The following is a 19,382-nucleotide window of genomic DNA, read 5'->3' as shown; positions in this document are numbered from 1 at the left end:
CCTTTTAACGCTGACAAACCAGGGAAAAGATTGTTCTCTTAGACTTTGATTTAGCTACTAGCTTTCTTAGTCCTTAACCACCCAGAGATACAAGCGTTTGTAGTCCAACGGTTAGGATAATTGCCTTCCAAGCAATAGACCCGGGTTCGACTCCCGGCAAACGCATGTATGTTTTCTCAAACAAGAAGGATAGATACACTCGAATCAACTGAAGTAAAGAAAAACAGTAATGTTGGCAACAATTATTTCCCCTTTTTTCTGTACTTTTGATTTCACTCTGGTAAATTTTGGGTACAAAAAAATGAATAGTTCTATAGAAACTTGTGCATGTATGATCAGTGGTCGAATTGGAGAACTATCTCATCTGTCTGATGAGATTCTGGTGATGACTCGGCTGAAAGCAACTCCGGGCCACTCTTGGACCCAATATTAGTTGTGGTGGTGGAAGTAGAGGAAGAAACTGATACATAAACTGCACTGGGGCGTGATTCTGGCAAGTCCATTAATGGTTCATCAGAGTTCAAGAAAATTTGGAAAACTTTTCTAATCTTAGGTCGTTGTGTAGAGTCAGGGTGCAGGCATGCAAGACCAGCTGTTAATGTTCTTTTCACCTGTTCTTCATCAAATTGTCCTTCCAGACGTCGGTCCACACACTGTAGCAGTTCATTTTGTCCATATGAATTCCACACATAATCCACTAAGCTGTTTTCTTCCATGATACCCTTTGATCTTCTCCCGCAAACGACTTCGATTACTACCATGCCGAAGCTGTAAACATCAGATTCTGGTGTTGACTTTCCTGTGAAGCCTACTTCTGGGGCCAAGTATCCTGGGGTTCCAGCTAACATGGTTGTCACTGAGGCATCGTTTTGGAGCAATCTTGCTAGCCCAAAATCACCTAGATGAGCATTAAAATCCTCGTCCAACATAACATTGTTGGGTTTGACATCTCGGTGGACTACAGGGTTACCACTGTCTTCATGGAGATAAAGTAATGCTGATGCCAACCCTGTTAAAATCTTGAATCTAGTCTCCCAATTAAGAGAGCGCTTGCCAATGTAGCGGTCAAGGCTACCATTGGGCATATATTCGTAGACTAAGAGGAGATGTTCACCTTCGTGGCACCACCCTTGGAGCTGCACTATGTTTTTGTGCCTTAGGCGCCCTATGGTACAGATTTCTGCGAAGTACTCCTTTTCACCTGTTTGAGTAAAGCAAGGAAAGCTGTTTGAGCATGTTAAGAGGAGATGAAAACTTCGCAATGATTTGTTTGTAAAATGCAGCCTGAATTAGGAATAAATTTGACAACCAATGAAATAAGAAAAGAAACCAGGAAAACTAGAAGGCAAACGGGTTGAAACTAGTTGAATATTTTATGATTCTGAATTATCCTTGCCAAGCAACGCATTGTAAGTAAGAGCAGACCTTGTTTCGAGGTTGCTGAAATCTTTTTGACAGCTACAGTTGTAGGGGGATTCTGAAAGGTGCCTTTGTAAACACTTCCAAACCCGCCAGTACCCAACAGATTCTCCTTGCTGAAGTTATGAGTAGCCTTGGCAAGCAGCTTGCGGGTAAACATTTTAGGTACGTTTGCTGCAGTCCTTGATCGAATTTCTATATCTACTTTCTTCTTGACTGTCTCCTTTTTCTTCCTTAGAACCTTTTGAAATGATGGAAGAAAGCATATTGCCACAATCACCAGTCCCATGATGATAGGAATAACAATCAGCAAAACATTTTTAATCTTTTCGTCTTTGGAGACATGACTGTTGAGATATGGCAATGGAATTGTTGTGAAAGTCCAATCAAGGACCTGATGGCTCTCTGGGACTTTGCCAGTTGCGGCTGTGAAGCCGATGAAGACAGAGCTTGGAACCACGTCTGCCATCTCAATAGATTGGTTAAGTACGCTCACTAGCTTGTCCCCAGAGTATGCCATAGATACTTCAAGCTTGTTTTTCCAACCGTGGTAATCGATTTTGACCTTAATTTCTCTTCCACTTTTAAGATCAATGCCAGTACTGTTGAGACTTTTAGCTGCAACTGGGGTAATTATGCTTATTGTATCAATGCCAATATGGTTTTCATCTGGATCCCATTCATTTTTGTAAGTATCCAGCTCCACAGCTAACTGCTGGACTAGGCCACCTGTATTTTTGGCACCATAGGAGCAAAATTCATGAGATGTTCTGATCGAAAATTACAGCAAAACATACAAAGGAAAGATTTGTTAACGTTTTAGAAGAGTTTTTGCCTACCTTGAGTTGATGGATCCATGATGCCAAGATATGATCCGACGCTAGAAGGTGGAGAACTACTGTTATCTTGTGCAATAATGAAAGCCATTCCATCTCCAGAGACATTAGAATTTGGGAAGGGAGAAATCCTGACGGTGAAGGTGGTAGAGATGGAGGCTGGCCAGGCGAGCACAGGATGGTGGAATAGAACCCGACCAACTTGCTCTAGTACAGAACCTGAGACAGATGAATTGCTATTTGGCTCTGGTGTCAGGCTTAGGTATCCGTTGCCTCCAGTCACCGAGCCCATGCAGATTAGGCCGCCGTTGGTGCAACTGCTAGGATGGAAGGAGGGGAAAGAGAAAGTAAGAGGCTCAATGACAGAGGTTAAAGAAGCTTGGTCTAGGAAGGTATAGAGGAACAGCAGCATGAACATGGCTGCAAACGAGAATACAATATGAAACAAATGGCTACATTCCATTCCAATGAACATTTATAGAAGGTAGAAAAGTTGACCAGGAATTGACTTTTATGTTGTTCCTAACGTTTTTGTTTTTTCATTCAGGAAAGGGAAATTATCAAAGAAGTTTCTTACAATCAGGCAATCAAAATTCATTCTTCTGTTCGCATATGGAAACTGGGTCCAGCTTTGACTCATGAACAAGAAATGCAAGTGCTTGTCTTTTTAGCTTAGTTCTAATCATAAAACTACAAAAAACCAAAAGGCCATTCAAACAAGAACCACCCACCAAAGACTTCCTCTCTATCAGAAAAAAGTGTCCAGGTCAAAAAAATGAAACAAAGACAGACGGAAATACTGTGATAATTAAAAATGTAGTCAAGGGAATTGAAACTAAAACCAAGACTACAAAAGAATGGCATTCAATGGAGGCAAATATTGCAGGATATAATCAAAGAGTCAATGGGTCGAGAGACCTATGGTAAGAACAAAATATAGCAGGAAGATCTGTACTTTGATTGATACTGCAACAGCTATAAGAGTAGGGATCAAATCAACATGTATTTTTTAGGATAAAACAACATTGATTAAAATATACTAGTTTGAAGTCACATAAAGTAATACATATTTGATCTGATATTTATGGATTGGTGCATAGATGGAAGCTGTAACTATGACTGAGGTTGTAATTTTTCCTAAGCAAATGGTTGTTACATACATGACAGAGCTATAAATTCTGACATCAGGCTTTCTTCGGATGATCTACTCCCTACGTTCATACTTCCGAGCCCATATATGTTTACCATTGATGCGGAACTTAGCTATGCGTCTCCCATTCAAAATTTGATCAACGTTTGTGACAGAATGTAGAACCATTCTAGCAAACAAGGGTTGTTCATTACAGGGGACATTTTCCTGCATATGTACACTATCGACACAGTCACCACATATTTTTGTGAAGAGTTCCCTTACTTCATCTTCTGACACAGGGAAACCCCGTGAGAAGGTCAGAAACAAGGTCCTGTCATCCTCCGAAACATTGTTACATGGGTGCCATCCCCATAAACCTCCTACAGGAAAACCATGGTCCATGGCTCTTGGAACTATGGTGACCCTGCCAAATAATGAGTGAGGAAAACCAGGGATGACAAGAGGCTGATCAGAGATTACCTGTGACGTGCTCCCCATCACACGTTGCAAGATGTCAGTAAAAATTCGAGAACAAACAGTGTTTAGAAAGTTTTTTATCCCACTGATGGTACTAAATTTGTTTTGATGGAACATTTGAAATGAAATATCTTTCTCCATAATTCTTGCAGTAAGAGGAAAAACACCGTTAGGTGGAATGGTAGGATTGCCGGATCCTAGACAATTCAAACATGAAACTGCTTCACCGGCTAGTGCTTCCAGCAGAGGATCCGACAGCTTCACCATTTTCGCTATTATGTTGGGATAGCCCTTCTCTTCTAGCCATAGCCATAGGGCCATAACTAATAGAGATTCAGCTGGATCCCTCATAAGAGTTATCACCAGCCGAGAGAATATCTCCCGATCGATGGCATGATAAGTGTGGAGCTCCTCCAGAGTGATTGACGCCATAATGACATATGATTCCGTGTGCTGTGTGTGGGAAAAGAATGGAGATCACAGAGAAAACTTGAAAAGATTTGGACATAATACCACATTATATAGTGCAAGAATTTCTGAATATGGCAAGTTGGGTCACACTGGTTTCCTAGCGATTGCTCTACTTCAATTTCCTTGAAGTGGCACGAGAACTAGGATCCCTTCTACTTGTGGCCTCCGCTGTTAAAATTTGGCAGTAAGACCATTGGCAAGTGGCAGCATGCATTGTTGGCACTATTACAGACTTCCCTTGTATTTTGTTCTTCCACAGCATGTTCTTTGAATGTCATAAATGCTCAAAGCTGGACATATGAACCTGACATTAAATAAGAATTAATAACCTTTAGCCTCATTCTTTACAACAACACGCCCTGCATAGCCTTTCAGTGCAATAAGCATGCTTATCTTAAGAACTTGTTGGACAATTATGTGGCTTAGACAGAAAATAGTGATGAACACAGCATCAGGATTTTAATACAAGCAATGAACAAGATTCTTATTCAGTACTCGGGCTTATTTCAGAGTACTTTTAACTCAAAAAATATATGGGAGGGCATTCTAATTACTTATTCATTTCAAGTTCTTTGTTTTCCCTATAAATAAGACCAGGGGTTTCCAGGGCAAGAGCAAAAAAAAAAAAAAAAAACTGGAATTGCAGGCTTTTCTTAGTTGCATGTGGGGGGATTTTTTTCCTGTTTCTGAATGCAGTCTAATTGTCTCTTGAGCAGTACAGTCTCAAAAGTAGAGTACTTTTAACTTGTACTATTCTCCCTACCCCACAACTTTTCATTACAGCCAAAGAATGACAAAGTTTGAGTTCTTTAATTAATGACAACAACTAAGACAATATAAATGCTGAGAGAATCCTGGTCCAAGCGTTACTGGCCCAATAATTTTAGGACATAAGCTCGAGTTATTCGTAATGATTAATTTAGAATGTTTTATAGATGTTAATAATCACATTGATATCCAACGTGAGATGAGTATCATGTATGCTGAAAGAAGTTTTAAGAATTCATGAAAAGTTTATCCCAGTCATGACAAGCAGTAAACGCTTTGTTTACTTAATCTTTAGACTACCTTTCAAAATTGTCCAGGCTTAGGACCAGAATCTCACATTAACAGCTTCAAACCTGAATTTTGACTCGTGCTGTTTCTCATATCTCTTTTATGTTCTTCATTTCATTGTTCCTTGTAGAGAATCAGGAATTTTTTAAGGCCACTAAAATGAACATCCATTAACCATTTTTAACTTTAATCTATTCTTGGAAGGAACTGCTTTGTTTTTCTCTGTATGAGGGATAGACATCAACATTACAGTAAACTTAAATGCAGTTCATAGCATAAAAAAAGCCATAAAGGGTAATTCTCAAGCTTTTTTTTTTTTAATTTAAGTAACTCTCAGGCAATTACTTAAATAGAAATGTAAAAAGAACCATGATGACCAACTTTCACTACTTCAAAGCCTTTTAACAGCTGAGACATTCTTGCCATAGGCTTCTCAAATCAATGATAAAGATTTCTTCTGTTATCAAAAAGGAGAACCAACTTGCCTATACATAAATATTGTATCAAGGTAACAGGCAGGAGACGACAGGTACAGTTGAGATAGCTCTTCCATGTGCATTATTGCAAATGGCTTGAAGCGGCTGTCCTTGCACAGAAGAGGTAATGTTTACATTCTCTATGGTGATGCCGGTACAGCCTCGATTACTACAATCCAAATTAATCGCTTCATCATTTGCAGAAGTTCCATGAAATCCTATGTACGCAACACCACTAACAGCTGTTGCTTTTCCCTATGCCATGGGGAAAACATCCATCAGTTTTGATTTGAATCAGCTTAGCAAAAGGTATTGCTCTAAACAACAAGTTATATACTATACCACATCTGGGCAACGGTTAGCTTTGCCATTGCAATAATATTGGTCTATATAGATCGGATTTCCAGATGCTATTAGTGTAATCTGTTCAAAAGAAATCTGCCTTGCAAACCCTGATCCTCCCTGTCAAAAACCAGAAGGTGTTCAATGAAAGTGATCTTTTCAAAAGCGTGATCAATTACACATGAAATTTTGTTTCTTTTGGCAAACATGCCAATACGTTTACCGGTATTGTCTTGATTCTTGCTCCATTCTGAGTCCCATTGAAAGTACAATCTCTCACATGCACATGCTCCACTTGCTCATGAGCTCCTCCTTGTCCTAGACTTCCAATGCTACAAATATTTTGCAGGTCACACGTAAGATCTTTCTCTTTCTTCAAAAACTAAAAACATAAAAAAAAAAAAAAAGAATCTGAGAAACCTGATTCCGTGACCTGGTCCGCATGTAACTTTAGTAATATTGATGTTAGAACAGCCACCCTTTATAGCAATGCAGTCATCCCCTTTAATCAATTTCAGAGAGGGCACGCAAATTAGTTCATTGCAGATAATACCAGCTATAGTTATTAACACTTAAAAGAGAAAGGGCTAGGATCAAGACCCAACATACCAGTTCCTATGAAAGAGCCAGATATTTGAACTTGGGTAGATCCCGCAATATCAATTCCATCGGTGTTAGGACTATCGGCAGGTGCAGTTATGCGAAGATTTGATATAGATACCCCATTACAACTGTGTATAGTGATGTGATTGTTCGGGCTATCCAGGTGCGTCAGTCCACTCAGTTTAAGGTTATGACAGACGTGGAAGTGTAGAGCCTGAAAACATCAGCAAGGAAACTTGTTAACTGTTAACTTGAATCCATTTTGTCTGCATACCTCTGTCGTCAAAAGAAGGCAATCACCGTGGGTCTTCTGCAACTCGGAGGCTGAAAATGGAATGGTAATCTCGTCAGTCAAATCAAAAGTTTACTATATAAAATATAATGCAAGACTGTGTAATGAATGGATTAACCTTGTTCCACCAAGTTTCGCCATTGCCATCAATTTGTCCTGAACCATCAATGACAAGACCATGCACTCCCATGAAGCATAGCCAGCAATCATAATTACATCCGCTCCATGCATTAGCTTCGGGGGCAACAATTTTCCCCAGAACCTGGCGAAATAGAATGTTATCTGGTCCATATGATTGTGCAACGTATTCCAATTAACATGGTAGCTAATAGCTATGGCCATGGTCGAAAAAATTAGTAGCAGCTTCATGAACCAGTCCTTATAAAAGGATTAATTAATAATAATATTTTTTTATCGTGACATTACAAATACGAAAACATGTCAAAATTTAAGATTTTGTCGTAAAAAAAAGGAAAATATTAATAAATATTTAGTGATATTTAAATCAAGAAACTTGTAATTAATTATTGCATAGTATCCTCTTGTATTTAATGAAAATAGTATATTAAATGTACAAACTTTTTCACATAGTAATTCAATTATTTTTAACCCATGCTTAAAATTATAAGCACCTGTTAACTCAAAAAAATTTTGCATAGATGAAGTAATGGGATGTCTAATATATAGTATGTGAGTTGTATAAATTAAATATATCATAATTAAGTTAACAAAATTTATATGTATTCTAATTAAAGAATAACCATTAATTAGATAACTTGGATTCTTAGTTTGGTATTATATCTGTTGCTTTACATATTTATGGAACTCATTTCATGAGTACATGTCATGCCTTACATTTATAAAGCATCTTTTATGAAAATAAAATGTGAGATTTTTTTTGTTAAGAAAATTAAAAAATCGTGAAATTTTTTAGATTAAAATGTAATAATACCTTGTTAGTTGGATGAGGGTTTCTATAGTTAGTGTTATAGCAATCACTAATCGAAAGTGTAAAAACTAAGTGTTATATAAAATGCGTGATATAAGAGTCACTTTTTAAACCTTAATATATAACGTGTTTGGCTTGATAGAAATGTACTCAATTTGATGTTGAAAATTTGTATTATATCGTTTAAATTTATACTTGATAAGCGTTTTTGTGAACAAAATTATAAGATTTTCGAATCAAAATGAACAATACCTCTCGCATCGAGTGCAAATCTCTGAAAAGTACAAGGTTTTTACCTGAACATGTACGCTGCTTGAACTGCAAGGACCAAGGAATTGCACGTGAGATACTAGAAAGGTTTTTGATGCTGGTATTACAAGGGTTGATGTTCTTCCCCTTGCTCCACATAAAGCTTGCCATGCTTTCAAAAATGCCTATAAAGAAAACACAAATACACAGAGTCAAACAAAACACCAAAAAGGAGGTCAAAAGATGGTGGACAAAGATTTACATGGGAATCATCTGTCTTGCCATCTCCAACAGCACCAAACTTGAGAACATTGAGAGTATGTTGACCATGTCCAATGCCCAAATTAGATGAACCAATGCAAAGGATGAGCAAAATGATGAGCACTCCCTACAATTTCAAGAGAATGAACTCATTATACATGCTGAACTACTTGTCTATCAAAAGCCAAAGAGAAATAATACTGTTTCTCATTGAGAGAAGTTGTCACCATTATCTCTATGGGAAACCAAGGATCATCCAAGAAGAATGAACAAGACTTTTGCTTTGAGACTGTGATATACCCTGGTGACCTTGCATCTACTATATATATACACAAAAGGTTTGACCATGTCATAAAACTTGTGTAGTGTTTTAGCATATATGAACAAAATTATTAAATGGTGATTAATTACCATTACTAGAAAAGACATCCTTTTGGTTATTAATTAGGCAAAAACATTTATATCTTTGGTATTTAGGCCATAAAAAGGGTGAAATAACTAAAAAGGGTGAGCCTAGAATTAAATAAGTTATACCTAAAATGGACTTCAATAGTTGTACATTGCTTGCATGGATGAAGGATTCAAACACTAGTTGCACTTGTTCATGTAAAAACTATATACAATTTATCAATTATTGATATGGAATTAAAAAAGGAATCTCAAACCGACTAACTTGTTTCATTTGACAAGTTCAGAAGGAAAATTATGTGCTTTTGTTAAGGTGCCAAGTTGTATGGCAATACACATGAGAAACCAATTAATGGTTTTAAGTGTCAAGATGATGCTTTGGTATATTTTGTGGGCAAATTTTAAGCTGTGTGGACCTCAAAGCTCAGGGGAAATTGACAACTCTCACACAGTAAAATATATTTTTACCCTTCACCCACCACCCTCTCCTCCCTCTGTCTCCTTCATGCACTTTCCCGTCTATTGTTCTCCATCTCTCTCCTTCCATCTGCACCTGGGTTCCCAACGCCACCAGTAAGCTTCTCTCTAATCTTCTTCTTTGTTGGTTGGTTTAAACTTGTCTCTCTTTCCTTCCATCTTACCATTAATGGTTTTTTCAACTCAAGCCCCTGTTGCTCTCTTCAACGCAAGCCCTGTACGGCCCCGTAAGTACGAACGAGTGAATACTCAGTTAAATTGATTAAATCGGTCATCCATTCATTTAATCGAAAATGCACACATGAATAATCAATTAAATTGATTATATCGTTTATTCATTAATCGACAAAATATGAGTAAATAATAAGTTCATCCATTAATCAACAGGACACAAGTGTGCACAAGTGAATATAATCAATTGATTAAATCGGTCGTTCAGTAATGAACAAGATATGAGTGAATAATAAATTCATTCATTAATAAAAGGGACACAAGTAAATAATCGATTAAATTAATTAAATCGGTCATTCATCAGTCGACTTTCCTAGAAAGTTAATCAATTCAATAGATAAATTTAACCATAACAACCCGTTTCCCTTGCAAACAAGTTTTTGGGCAGATACTTGGCAGCTTAAGACACGAACCATGTGACCTCACCGTTTATAAGGTAATAAAATTACTTTCCTTTACTCACAAGCAAACCCCCATTAGCTAAACGAGCTCTCCTTGCACCTGCAACGTTAACATTAGATAAATTGATAATCCCGATAGGATTTACCAAAGACTTCACTAAAGTAATTAACAATAAGACACAAAGTTACTACACAATTACCATGATGAATAAGCAAGATTAACAGCCACAAAACTAATTCCACCCTAAATCGCAACTCAAATATACCAAAAAACCGGATTTAAGAGGTTATGCTCCGAATTAATAACAGATAATATAACATGCAACTCTATCAAATAGTGAAAAAAAAATTTGTCCTAAGTGGGAAAATTTCCCTATTGATGATGATATTAGCTAAATCCCACTTGAGAGTTCTTTAAATGCCTAAAATACTCATAAGAAGCAGTCCAAAACCACATGGTAGTGCATCTGCTCCCCCTCCAAACTGATTTAAGCATATTCCCACATTAGTCTAAAACAAATACACATGGCCTCCACCAATCACACATATTGCTTCATCATTTGGGCTCCAGACCTCTGCTATTGCTGACTGAACCTCCATTATGATGGCACTACATATAACAACATTTTTAAGCATTAGGAAACTTGGTTATCCACATATCAATCATAAGAATTTAAGAAAGGCACAAATTGAAGGTTCAGACCACACATCTAACAAAAGAAAAAAGAATTATAAGGAAGCAGGATGGAGGAGAAAACAACTATCTCATCCCCAATAATACTTTTGCAACTCTGGCCAATTATTCACAAGAATATAATGTTCTACTAAAGTTATATCAAAAGCAGATGAAAAACTTAAGAATAAACATACTGTATGTAGATGTATCAATCTGCTCAGGAAGCTCCTTTATATCTACCTCAAACCTCTCCTGGACCTGCAATGGATTGGACAATCTTGATTAGAGGATCATATCATGGGGAAAAAAAAAAACAATGTTCCAAAGATCTATATACAAACCTGATTGAGCACATCAGAATCTGAAGCAGATGACACAAATGTAATTGCAAGACCCTTGGTGCCAAACCTACCAGCTCTACCAACCTGCCAATAAACCAAAGAAACAAAATCAGTCAGATAGTTCATATGTATAGGACAGAAGCAAGACTAGTTTGATAACGCAGTGGAAACAAAACCTACCCTGTGCAGGTATGTATCGGCAGAATCTGGCATGTCATAGTTGATGACGATATTAACACGTTCAATGTCTATTCCCCTACCAACTAAATCAGTGGCCACAAGAATCCTTTTATGCCCCTCCTTGAAACCCTTGTAGCGAGTCAACCTACAAAGCGTCAAATACCATTAAAACAAAGGGTAAGGTTGGGTACTTATTTTATGCACCAAAGCTAATTGAAAAAAGCCAAATCATATTATCATATTTTACCAAGGAAAGCTACTAAACCAAAAAAAGGAACCCGAACTACCAAAAAATAGCAAGGAAAGAGTTTCTCATAAAGTCGACATAAAACACACAAGCCAAACCCTAAAATAAGAGATGTAAATCTGAGATCACAGGAAACATATTATTACTACTTAGTAAACTCAAAAACCAATAATCAAGTAAAAAGGGGCAATATTTTCTATGAATCTTTCCCATGTGTTTTAAATCACTCTTTACAAGAGTAAATATGACAAAACATGACCATGTTGCATAACCCAACTTGACCAAATCATATTACAGTATTCCATGGTTGTGACTGCATAAACCACAGTATCTACAGTAGCAAAATTAAACAACCCACCCAACTACCATTCTTGGTGCATTAAGACAACATGACAAAAACACTGCCTTAAAAACCTTGATAGGGATCCTTGAAAAAAATACAGGTCCTTCCATTCTTTTACAATAATCTATGTAAACCAAAAGTCTTTCAAAGGAATAAAAAGGATAGTGTAAGAAGAATGAATGATGCATGACAGGTACAAACCTTTCTTCCTGGGACATGCCAGAGTGAATACATATAGAGGGAAAATTACACTCCACAAGTAACTTGTTCAACTCAGCTGCTCGGTTCACACTTTTGACAAAGATAACAACTTGGTTGAAGTCCAATGCATCAAGGAGGTCATTCAACTTGCGGTTTTTCTCCAGCTCACTCAGTTTGATGTAGTGCTGTCATTGGGATCATTTTGGTGAAATATATCTCAAATAGTCTTCTAAAAAGGAAGAAAAAACGAGGGGAGGGTTAGCTGGCTTCTTAGAACATACCTGCACAAGACCATGAAGGGTCAACTTGGCCTCGTCATCAACATAAATTTCCATTGGCTGAAAGGAACAAATGTCACAGTAAATCATATTAGGGAGCTTCCTGAAGCAAAGGGAATCCAGTACGAAATGAATTATGGATGCACATCCTTGAATTGAGATCCTGGTCCATCTGCCTTGCTTCCTTGCAGATTCGTTATTTAGTCACAGCAAGCAAGTGCTATGCCCCCTCAAACACACAGATTCTATTACATGACAGACATCGCACCCCAAACAAGGAAACACCCAACCCTTCTTATTCCCCCCACTCCAAGCCCATACCCATAGCCTAAATAAAAAAAAATAAAAAAAAACAAAAAATTAAGCCTAAGAAAGAATCAGTTGACACAGATCAACTACTTCAAAACCTAACACTGCTAGCCTATCAATTCACCACTAACCTTCCCCATTCAATCTGCATAAACCATAAATGACTAGCTGAAGCCACTGCGTCCAAGCAACACCAATGGCAAGTATACGGTGATGGACCCATCAGATGTAAAATTTTACAAAACTCTCGGAGAAAGCTGGGCATTAATTAAAAAGATACTTCTAAATTCAAGCAGTATTGGCCATGGAACATTACATCTTGCATAAATTTCTTGCAAACCGGGCGAATTTCTTTGCTGAGTGTGGCAGAAAACATCATAACTTGCTTATCATGAGGGGTCATCTTGAAAATCTCCTGCACATCTCTCCTCATGTCTGCAGAAGATAAGTAGAAGAATCAATACCAGTTGGAATAGCAGAAGTAAACAAACAATTAAAAAACTTATATACTTGTCCAGCTTCAGGTGAAGAAAACCATACCAAGTGATTCAAGCATCTTGTCACATTCATCAAGAATGAAATGCCTCACATTCTTCAAAGAAAGGTCCTTGTCTCTCGCCAAAGCCAATATCCTTCCAGGTGTACCAACAACAATGTGGGGGCATTCATTTTTCAGTAGATCTTTGTGAACTTTGATGTTGACACCACCATAAAAGACAGCAACCTTGATATCAGGAAGGTAAGTGCTGAACCTCTCGAACTCATGACAAATCTACAAGTTATGGGGGCGAATAAAATGAGATGACATCTATCATATAACTTCAAGAATGCAAAGGGAAATTTATGACCAGAAAGCTTCTGAGAAAAGATGCAGAATTTGTTCTTACCTGGTAAGCCAACTCCCTCGTATGGCATAAAACAAGCGCAATAACTTGTCCTGGGCTTGGTTCAATTTGCTGTAATGATGATAGAACAAAAACTGCAGTCTTCCCCATGCCTGATTTAGCTTGGCAAATGACATCCATGCCCAATATGGCTTGGGGAATGCATTCATGTTGCACTGATGAAGAACCAAAGAAAATTGCATCCAAGGAACCCGTGGTAAGTAAAATATTAACCTCCGTGATCCTTTTAATTGAAACTTTAACCAAACCATAATACTGCTCCAAATCAATAGTATGATAGTGGTATATTACCTGCAAAGCCAATGCATCAAACAAAATTTTAGACCAAACAAAAGATTCGCATTGAACATACAAAAAAGAGGAGGGTACATTATCAAAACCAAACATTCTCCATACAAACTCCCAAGAATGGCAAATGATAACATAATGAACTGCTAAAGAACCAGCCATCTATGAAGTTCAATTTAAAATTTTGACTTTCAAGATTAGAACTGTACATATAGGTTCACAAATATAAAAAAGGGAAGGAGAGTCAGAAATTTGCCTTCGGAAGGGTGCTCAAATCCAGAGTCGACAATGGCCCGAAGAAGCTCTGGCTTCAAAAGGAAGTCTCTGAATCCTGAACTGTGAATTCCAACATAGCCCCTACAAAGACAAAGAAATGACAAAATTAGAACGAATATCTTTCCCCAAGAATTATTTACCATCATACACAAAAGTAAAATAACATCATTTCAAACAAAAAAGAAACCTAAAACTCACTTCTTCGCGGACTCGCCATTGACTTTAGCAGTGACAGAGTCGGGGGCTTTCTCTTCTTCTTCCTCGTAGTCGAGAAGCTCTTCCTCGTAGGCATCGTTGTCCCTTGTTTCTCCCATTTTTCTACAAATCCCAATCAAATAACAAACGTTAGGGTTTTAGCAAAAAAAGCAACATCCAACTGCAACTAAACACAATTAGGGTTTCAAACAGAGATAGATTTAGGAGATTTACCTGAGAAAGTAATCGAAAGAGGTAGAAATTGTGGGGGAGGGGGGGAAGGGGAAAGGGAATTCTAGGGTTAGGGTTTGGAGAGAGTCTGCAAAGGAAACAGGTTAGCTCTTAAAAACTTAAAAATTAGATTTGAGAGTGCAGAGTTTCGAAGAGAGAGAGAGAGAGATAGGGTTTCCGACTTTGACGAGTGATCCTTATAAACAGAGGAAATTTTTGCTTATTTCCCAAAAACCCCTTGCTTCTTCTCATTAATTACCATCTTCCGCTGCTCTGCAGCTGGACCCCTGCTGGCTGTGTGGAATGAGACATGACGCCAGGGCCTGACCCCAGCCCAATTCGCCCAAATTGTTTTTCTTTTTTTTTTGCCATTTTACGTGAGTAAATATTAAAACTATTAAAAATAAGTCCAACAATAGCAGTCAAATGGCCAATAAATATTAAAAATTCAATTAATTAAAAAAAAGCTTGAAATATATATATTGTAATTGAAAATTTCTCCTAATATTTATCTTTTATTTTATTTTGTAACTGCTTGCCATACATAATTTTGTAGCTGGTTTATATGCTTTTTTTAGATAAATGTAAATTTAATTATTTAAAAAAAAGAAAAATTTTCTTCTATTTACGTAGTTTAAAGAGTAAACTCTGCCTATATCGACACTTTGTAATTTTATTGTTTTCACAATTAACACATTATAGATATTTTTTTTATCAGTTAGCACATTATGAATAAACTTTGTTGCTATAAAAGTTTAAGTTATTAATTTTATCTAATCTAATAAAATGATCAAAATATTGTTTATTTAAAAAATAACTTATTTGATACCATTTATAGAATTTTTTTAATTTTACTATATAAAGTTAACTGCTTAATTTTTTTATAAAAACATAAATTATTTACAAGATGTTAATCGAGAAAAAAGATATTCACAAAGTTAAAAATGGAATTTATCCTATTTTAAAATGATATTTTGTTATTTTTTATTAGGGTAAAATACTTTATTACTTTTAATTTTTAAATATAATTACACATAAATTCACTAATTTATAAAATAGATACTTCGTCCCAAAACAACGATAATATTTAAATTAAAATATCTAAAGTGTCCTCCTTTTTTAACTTTTTTTTAGTTCGATAGGTAATGTTTCGTACCATAATTGGCCACCCATAGCGGAATTTGACTCAAATCCAACTAGATTTCTCATTAAGCACCAAATTTGATACTCCCGAGACCACCAAGTTCGGTGCTCTCCAAGGAGCACTCGATCTATGCTCCTTGTGGAACAATCGAAGAGGGTTTTTTAATAAAAAATATTAAAAATAAAAAAATTATAATTTATATAATATAATAATTTTTAAAATTAATGAAAAGTAAAATTATATTTTTAATATTGTCATGTTATCAAACTAATGAAAATATTAATAGTGAACTAATGACTGGACTTTTGTATAGTAAAAAAAGTTCTTGTAGAGTAAATTATCTATTTTGAAAACTAATGAAGTTATATGAAATTATAACTAAAAATTAAGAGTGAGGGTAATTTATCTTTTTTATTAATAATACATGGAAAGTAATGAAAGCAGCCCATAAAAGCCCATCCCAATTAGCAAGCCCAAACAATGGTGGGCTGGCTTGAAGGAAAACTTGACTTTGGACGTTTACAATCTAAATATCTAATCCGGTTTGCCCTTGATTGCCAACCATTTTTGCAGCGCAAAGGAAGTGGCCAATGCTCGTCAGAACAGAACTCTAATCTCTCTCCCCAAATGGCCTCTGCTTCATGCTCGGCAGCGCATTCACTTGCCTTCATATCCACTCAAAAGCCACGTATTTCTCTCTTCCTCCCTCTCTCTCTCATCTTCTATGCAACACAGCGGCCATGATTCCTGACTGATGTTTACTCATGCAGGGACAATATCCCATGCTGCGACTTACAATCACAAGGCTTTTTCTAACCATGGTGCGTTTCAAGACAGCTCCATCGCCAAATTTCTCCCCGTTAAAGCCAAGGTCAGAGCTTTACCACCTCTGCATAAAGTTGTAATGCTGACATTTGATTCGGTTTCTGTTGCATGGATCTACATGCATCTGACTGCTTTTTGGTTGCTAATAGGCTACCCCAAGGAACCGAAACACCAAACCGAATAGTGTGATCTGTGCTGATTGCGATGGAAATGGTAAGCTAACTGACATTTAAAGTTTAGGCACTGTTCAGATTCTGATAACTGTCTATATTCCCTTTCCTTTCAACCAGATTTGATGGTATCTCTTCTAATAGTTACTTACTTAGTTTGATTGGTTAGTTCTGAGTATGATCAATCGAGCCTTCCCAAAATTTTTCTGCAAAAAAGCAATGGTACAGAACAGATAATTATGTGAGCAATCCTTGCATCAGGGCAGTGTAGTGACAATGTGTTTTCCTGTTAAATCCAGGCGCAGTTCTGTGCTCTCAATGCCAAGGCAGTGGAGTGAACTCTGTTGATTTCTTCAATGGACAATTTAAAGCCGGTGACTCCTGCTGGCTTTGTGGGTATATTTTTCCATCCTCTGTTATAAACAGTCGCATCGGGCTGAACTCTCCATCTTAATTTGAACCAAGAATGAGAGAAGTGTAAAGGAAAAAAACATAAGGGGTCTTTCATTTTTCTCACTATCGAGCTTTTCACATCCTTGAATAAACTTGCTAGTCTATTGTTCTTTTGGTAGGGGCAAAAAGCAGATGTTGTGTGGAAACTGCAATGGTGCTGGCTTCATTGGGGGTTTTATGAGCACCGATGATGAATAGGATTGCCTTGATTGTGCTGAAGTTTGGAACTGAATTCCAAATTCAGAAGTCAGCGGTGGCCCTAGAGCCTAGACTGCCTTCAGAGGTTTAGAGCAAGATGATTTAATATGTATATATACTTAGGAAGTCATGCAATGGGGGCTGCCTGTATATGAACCACCAAACATTAAATTGACTCAGGTTAATCTTTGCAGAATTTGATGTTTGCTCAACCCTTCTCATGCCCATTTAAACTTTGAGGTAGACAAGTTTAATAACAGGTTATGAGCATTACCATTCTATAAATATGCTTCAGTTCTTCTGGTTTATTCGGAAGCTAGCAGCATTAATCTGCCAGGAAGTTAATTGTCCTTCATGAACTCGCTCATCTGTCGCTGGAGCAAACGAGTTGCCTCAGATTCAGGATAGAAAACATGAAAGACATGAGACTCCCGCTCTGCTTCCACAAGTTTCAGCTTTTTCACTCCTTTCCTCTGCAAAAACTCAGCGTACATTACTCCCCTTTCCTTCAAGAAATCCAAGCCAGCCACATAAACCACCACCGCGGGGAACTCGCTCCATTCGGCTTCAGACACCACTTGCTTCTCAAAGTTACATCCGAAATAATCACGGTTTGACCAATCAGGTATGCTCAGTCTCCAAAACATATCATTCATTGCCACATCGCCAGCTGCACCATCGGCCCTCTCTCTGTCAGTCCTTTCTTCACTGCCAAAATAAGGATGTATCATCAATAACCCTTTAATCTTAACATGTAAAGCTTTGTTCCTCATAGCTCTGATGGCAACCTGATGCACAATGTTCCCTCCAGCACTGTCTCCAGAGAGAAATACACGGGAAAGATCAGCTAGCTTGAACCATGGTTCACTAGTAACTTGGCTACATAGCCATTCCAGGGAGCTGTAACAATCATCATAAGCTATAGGGAGACGGTGTTCTGGTGCCAGACGGTAATCGATAGAAAGTACAATGGATTGTGACGCAGCAGAGAAATCTCCAAGGAAATGATGGTAGCCAAGCCAAGTGGTTGAGCCAATGCAAAACCCACCGCCATGAAAATAAACAAGAACTGGAAGCGAGGTGCAGGACCCTGGGATATCAGGAAGGAAAATCCTCCCAGTTATCGGTTTTGACGGGTCGAGGATCACATCCTTAGACTTGTATCCACCAGATGATTCTTGAGAGGCAGGAGCTATTTCAGGTGCAAAGCGTTTCACACAACCATCTGAAAAGACCTGAAAGTAACCGGGTGCTTCCGCTATTATAGACATTTTTGGTGCAGAAAGATTTAGTCCTTGAAACTTTGAAGAGCTTGATTGGGGTTTTAAAGGTTCATGTGTATGCATCAAAGTCACAGGCTCACAGCAAACTTCTATACCTAAGTTGCAAATGGATTTATTATTGCTGGGTCATTCATGTAAAGTGCATTGGATGCTTTGGATCCTTTACAATTAAGAGTTTGTTCCCAGAGGAATTAGAAGTAAAAAACTCAAGAAGATGGAATTCATGGGGTAAAAAAAATCAAGGAGATAAAATTTATGGGGTATCTACCTTTGAGCTTAGGTAGGGAGAGTGAGAAAGTTGTAAGTTGTGGTTCAAAAAGCTTTAACACCGCGCCAGGTAGGGGTCGAACCTACGACTTTCTGCTTAGGAAACAGACGCTCTATCCACTGAGCTACAGGCGCTGTACATGCGTTAGTTAAATTTCTTACAAAACATTACTCGATTGATGTCTTCTCCTAACGATACATTGATGATCCTGACAATGAAACCTATATTGATGTAGGAAGCAAAACATGTTGGTATCGCCTCCATTAACAACACCTACAGATGATGACGCAGAGATCAGAAAGGTTAAGGCAAAAATTTAAAGAACACCCAGCATCTGAACACCTCTCTGATGAAATCATACAATTTGCACAGAGTGAAACAGAATACCACTGCTTAGCCAAGCAACCCGGCGGCAAAGGACCCTAACAAGAACTGATGGTTTCGTGCAAAGAACAGATAAATGAGGAACTTTAGTAATTTAAAGGTGTAAC

At 37.5% G+C, this 19,382-nt stretch overlaps 6 protein-coding genes and 2 non-coding genes across 9 annotated transcripts; 2 read left to right on the top strand and 6 right to left on the bottom strand.

The window, feature by feature from the left end:
• Window positions 1-93: 93 nt before the first annotated feature.
• TRNAG-UCC (transfer RNA glycine (anticodon UCC)) lies at window positions 94-165 on the top strand. The gene has a single exon. It is a non-coding gene; the product is annotated as a tRNA-Gly (tRNA).
• A 170-nt stretch (window positions 166-335) lies between these two features.
• LOC18587808 (putative L-type lectin-domain containing receptor kinase S.7) lies at window positions 336-2,673 on the bottom strand. Its single transcript, XM_088810213.1, has 3 exons — window positions 2,259-2,673; window positions 1,426-2,148; window positions 336-1,201 (listed from the first exon to the last, which is right to left on the bottom strand). Exons 1-3 carry the CDS (start codon window positions 2,671-2,673, stop codon window positions 336-338), a joined length of 2,004 nt encoding a protein of 667 aa, XP_088666339.1.
• A 786-nt stretch (window positions 2,674-3,459) lies between these two features.
• LOC18587807 (uncharacterized) lies at window positions 3,460-4,311 on the bottom strand. Its single transcript, XM_007011820.3, has one exon. It carries the CDS (start codon window positions 4,294-4,296, stop codon window positions 3,460-3,462), a length of 837 nt encoding a protein of 278 aa, XP_007011882.2. The 5' UTR covers window positions 4,297-4,311.
• A 1,555-nt stretch (window positions 4,312-5,866) lies between these two features.
• On the bottom strand, window positions 5,867-8,793 carry LOC18587806 (putative polygalacturonase At3g15720). Its single transcript, XM_018126764.2, has 9 exons — window positions 8,734-8,793; window positions 8,565-8,690; window positions 8,350-8,487; window positions 7,223-7,366; window positions 6,819-7,026; window positions 6,630-6,711; window positions 6,433-6,541; window positions 6,210-6,329; window positions 5,867-6,122 (listed from the first exon to the last, which is right to left on the bottom strand). The coding sequence occupies exons 1-9, from the start codon at window positions 8,791-8,793 to the stop codon at window positions 5,895-5,897; spliced, it is 1,215 nt and encodes a 404-aa protein (XP_017982253.2). The 3' UTR covers window positions 5,867-5,894.
• A 1,428-nt stretch (window positions 8,794-10,221) lies between these two features.
• On the bottom strand, window positions 10,222-14,720 carry LOC18587805 (DEAD-box ATP-dependent RNA helicase 15). Its single transcript, XM_007011817.3, has 12 exons — window positions 14,554-14,720; window positions 14,323-14,442; window positions 14,105-14,205; window positions 13,543-13,715; window positions 13,196-13,427; window positions 12,972-13,090; window positions 12,350-12,406; window positions 12,069-12,253; window positions 11,278-11,422; window positions 11,098-11,181; window positions 10,951-11,014; window positions 10,222-10,690 (listed from the first exon to the last, which is right to left on the bottom strand). Exons 2-12 carry the CDS (start codon window positions 14,436-14,438, stop codon window positions 10,680-10,682), a joined length of 1,287 nt encoding a protein of 428 aa, XP_007011879.1. The 5' UTR covers window positions 14,439-14,442; window positions 14,554-14,720; the 3' UTR covers window positions 10,222-10,679.
• A 1,503-nt stretch (window positions 14,721-16,223) lies between these two features.
• LOC18587804 (protein BUNDLE SHEATH DEFECTIVE 2, chloroplastic-like) lies at window positions 16,224-17,552 on the top strand. Of its 2 annotated transcripts, none has more exons than XM_088810347.1 (5): window positions 16,224-16,382; window positions 16,465-16,565; window positions 16,669-16,732; window positions 16,989-17,081; window positions 17,262-17,552. In XM_088810347.1, the coding sequence occupies exons 1-5, from the start codon at window positions 16,322-16,324 to the stop codon at window positions 17,321-17,323; spliced, it is 381 nt and encodes a 126-aa protein (XP_088666473.1). In that variant the 5' UTR covers window positions 16,224-16,321; the 3' UTR covers window positions 17,324-17,552. The 2 variants fall into 2 exon arrangements, with proteins under 2 accessions (XP_088666473.1, XP_007011875.1); XM_007011813.3 differs by having other exon boundaries at window positions 16,989-17,085.
• A 129-nt stretch (window positions 17,553-17,681) lies between these two features.
• Window positions 17,682-18,611, bottom strand: LOC18587803 (putative carboxylesterase 17). Its single transcript, XM_007011812.3, has one exon. It carries the CDS (start codon window positions 18,609-18,611, stop codon window positions 17,682-17,684), a length of 930 nt encoding a protein of 309 aa, XP_007011874.3.
• A 341-nt stretch (window positions 18,612-18,952) lies between these two features.
• Window positions 18,953-19,025, bottom strand: TRNAR-CCU (transfer RNA arginine (anticodon CCU)). Its single transcript has one exon. It is a non-coding gene; the product is annotated as a tRNA-Arg (tRNA).
• Between the last annotated feature and the right edge of the window lie 357 nt (window positions 19,026-19,382).

The sequence above is a fragment of the Theobroma cacao genome, chromosome 9 (assembly GCF_053813885.1).
Source record: "Theobroma cacao isolate CCN51 chromosome 9, ASM5381388v1, whole genome shotgun sequence".
In the NCBI taxonomy this organism is placed as follows: Eukaryota; Viridiplantae; Streptophyta; class Magnoliopsida; order Malvales; family Malvaceae; genus Theobroma; species Theobroma cacao.
This window is presented reverse-complemented; position numbering and strand designations above follow the sequence as displayed.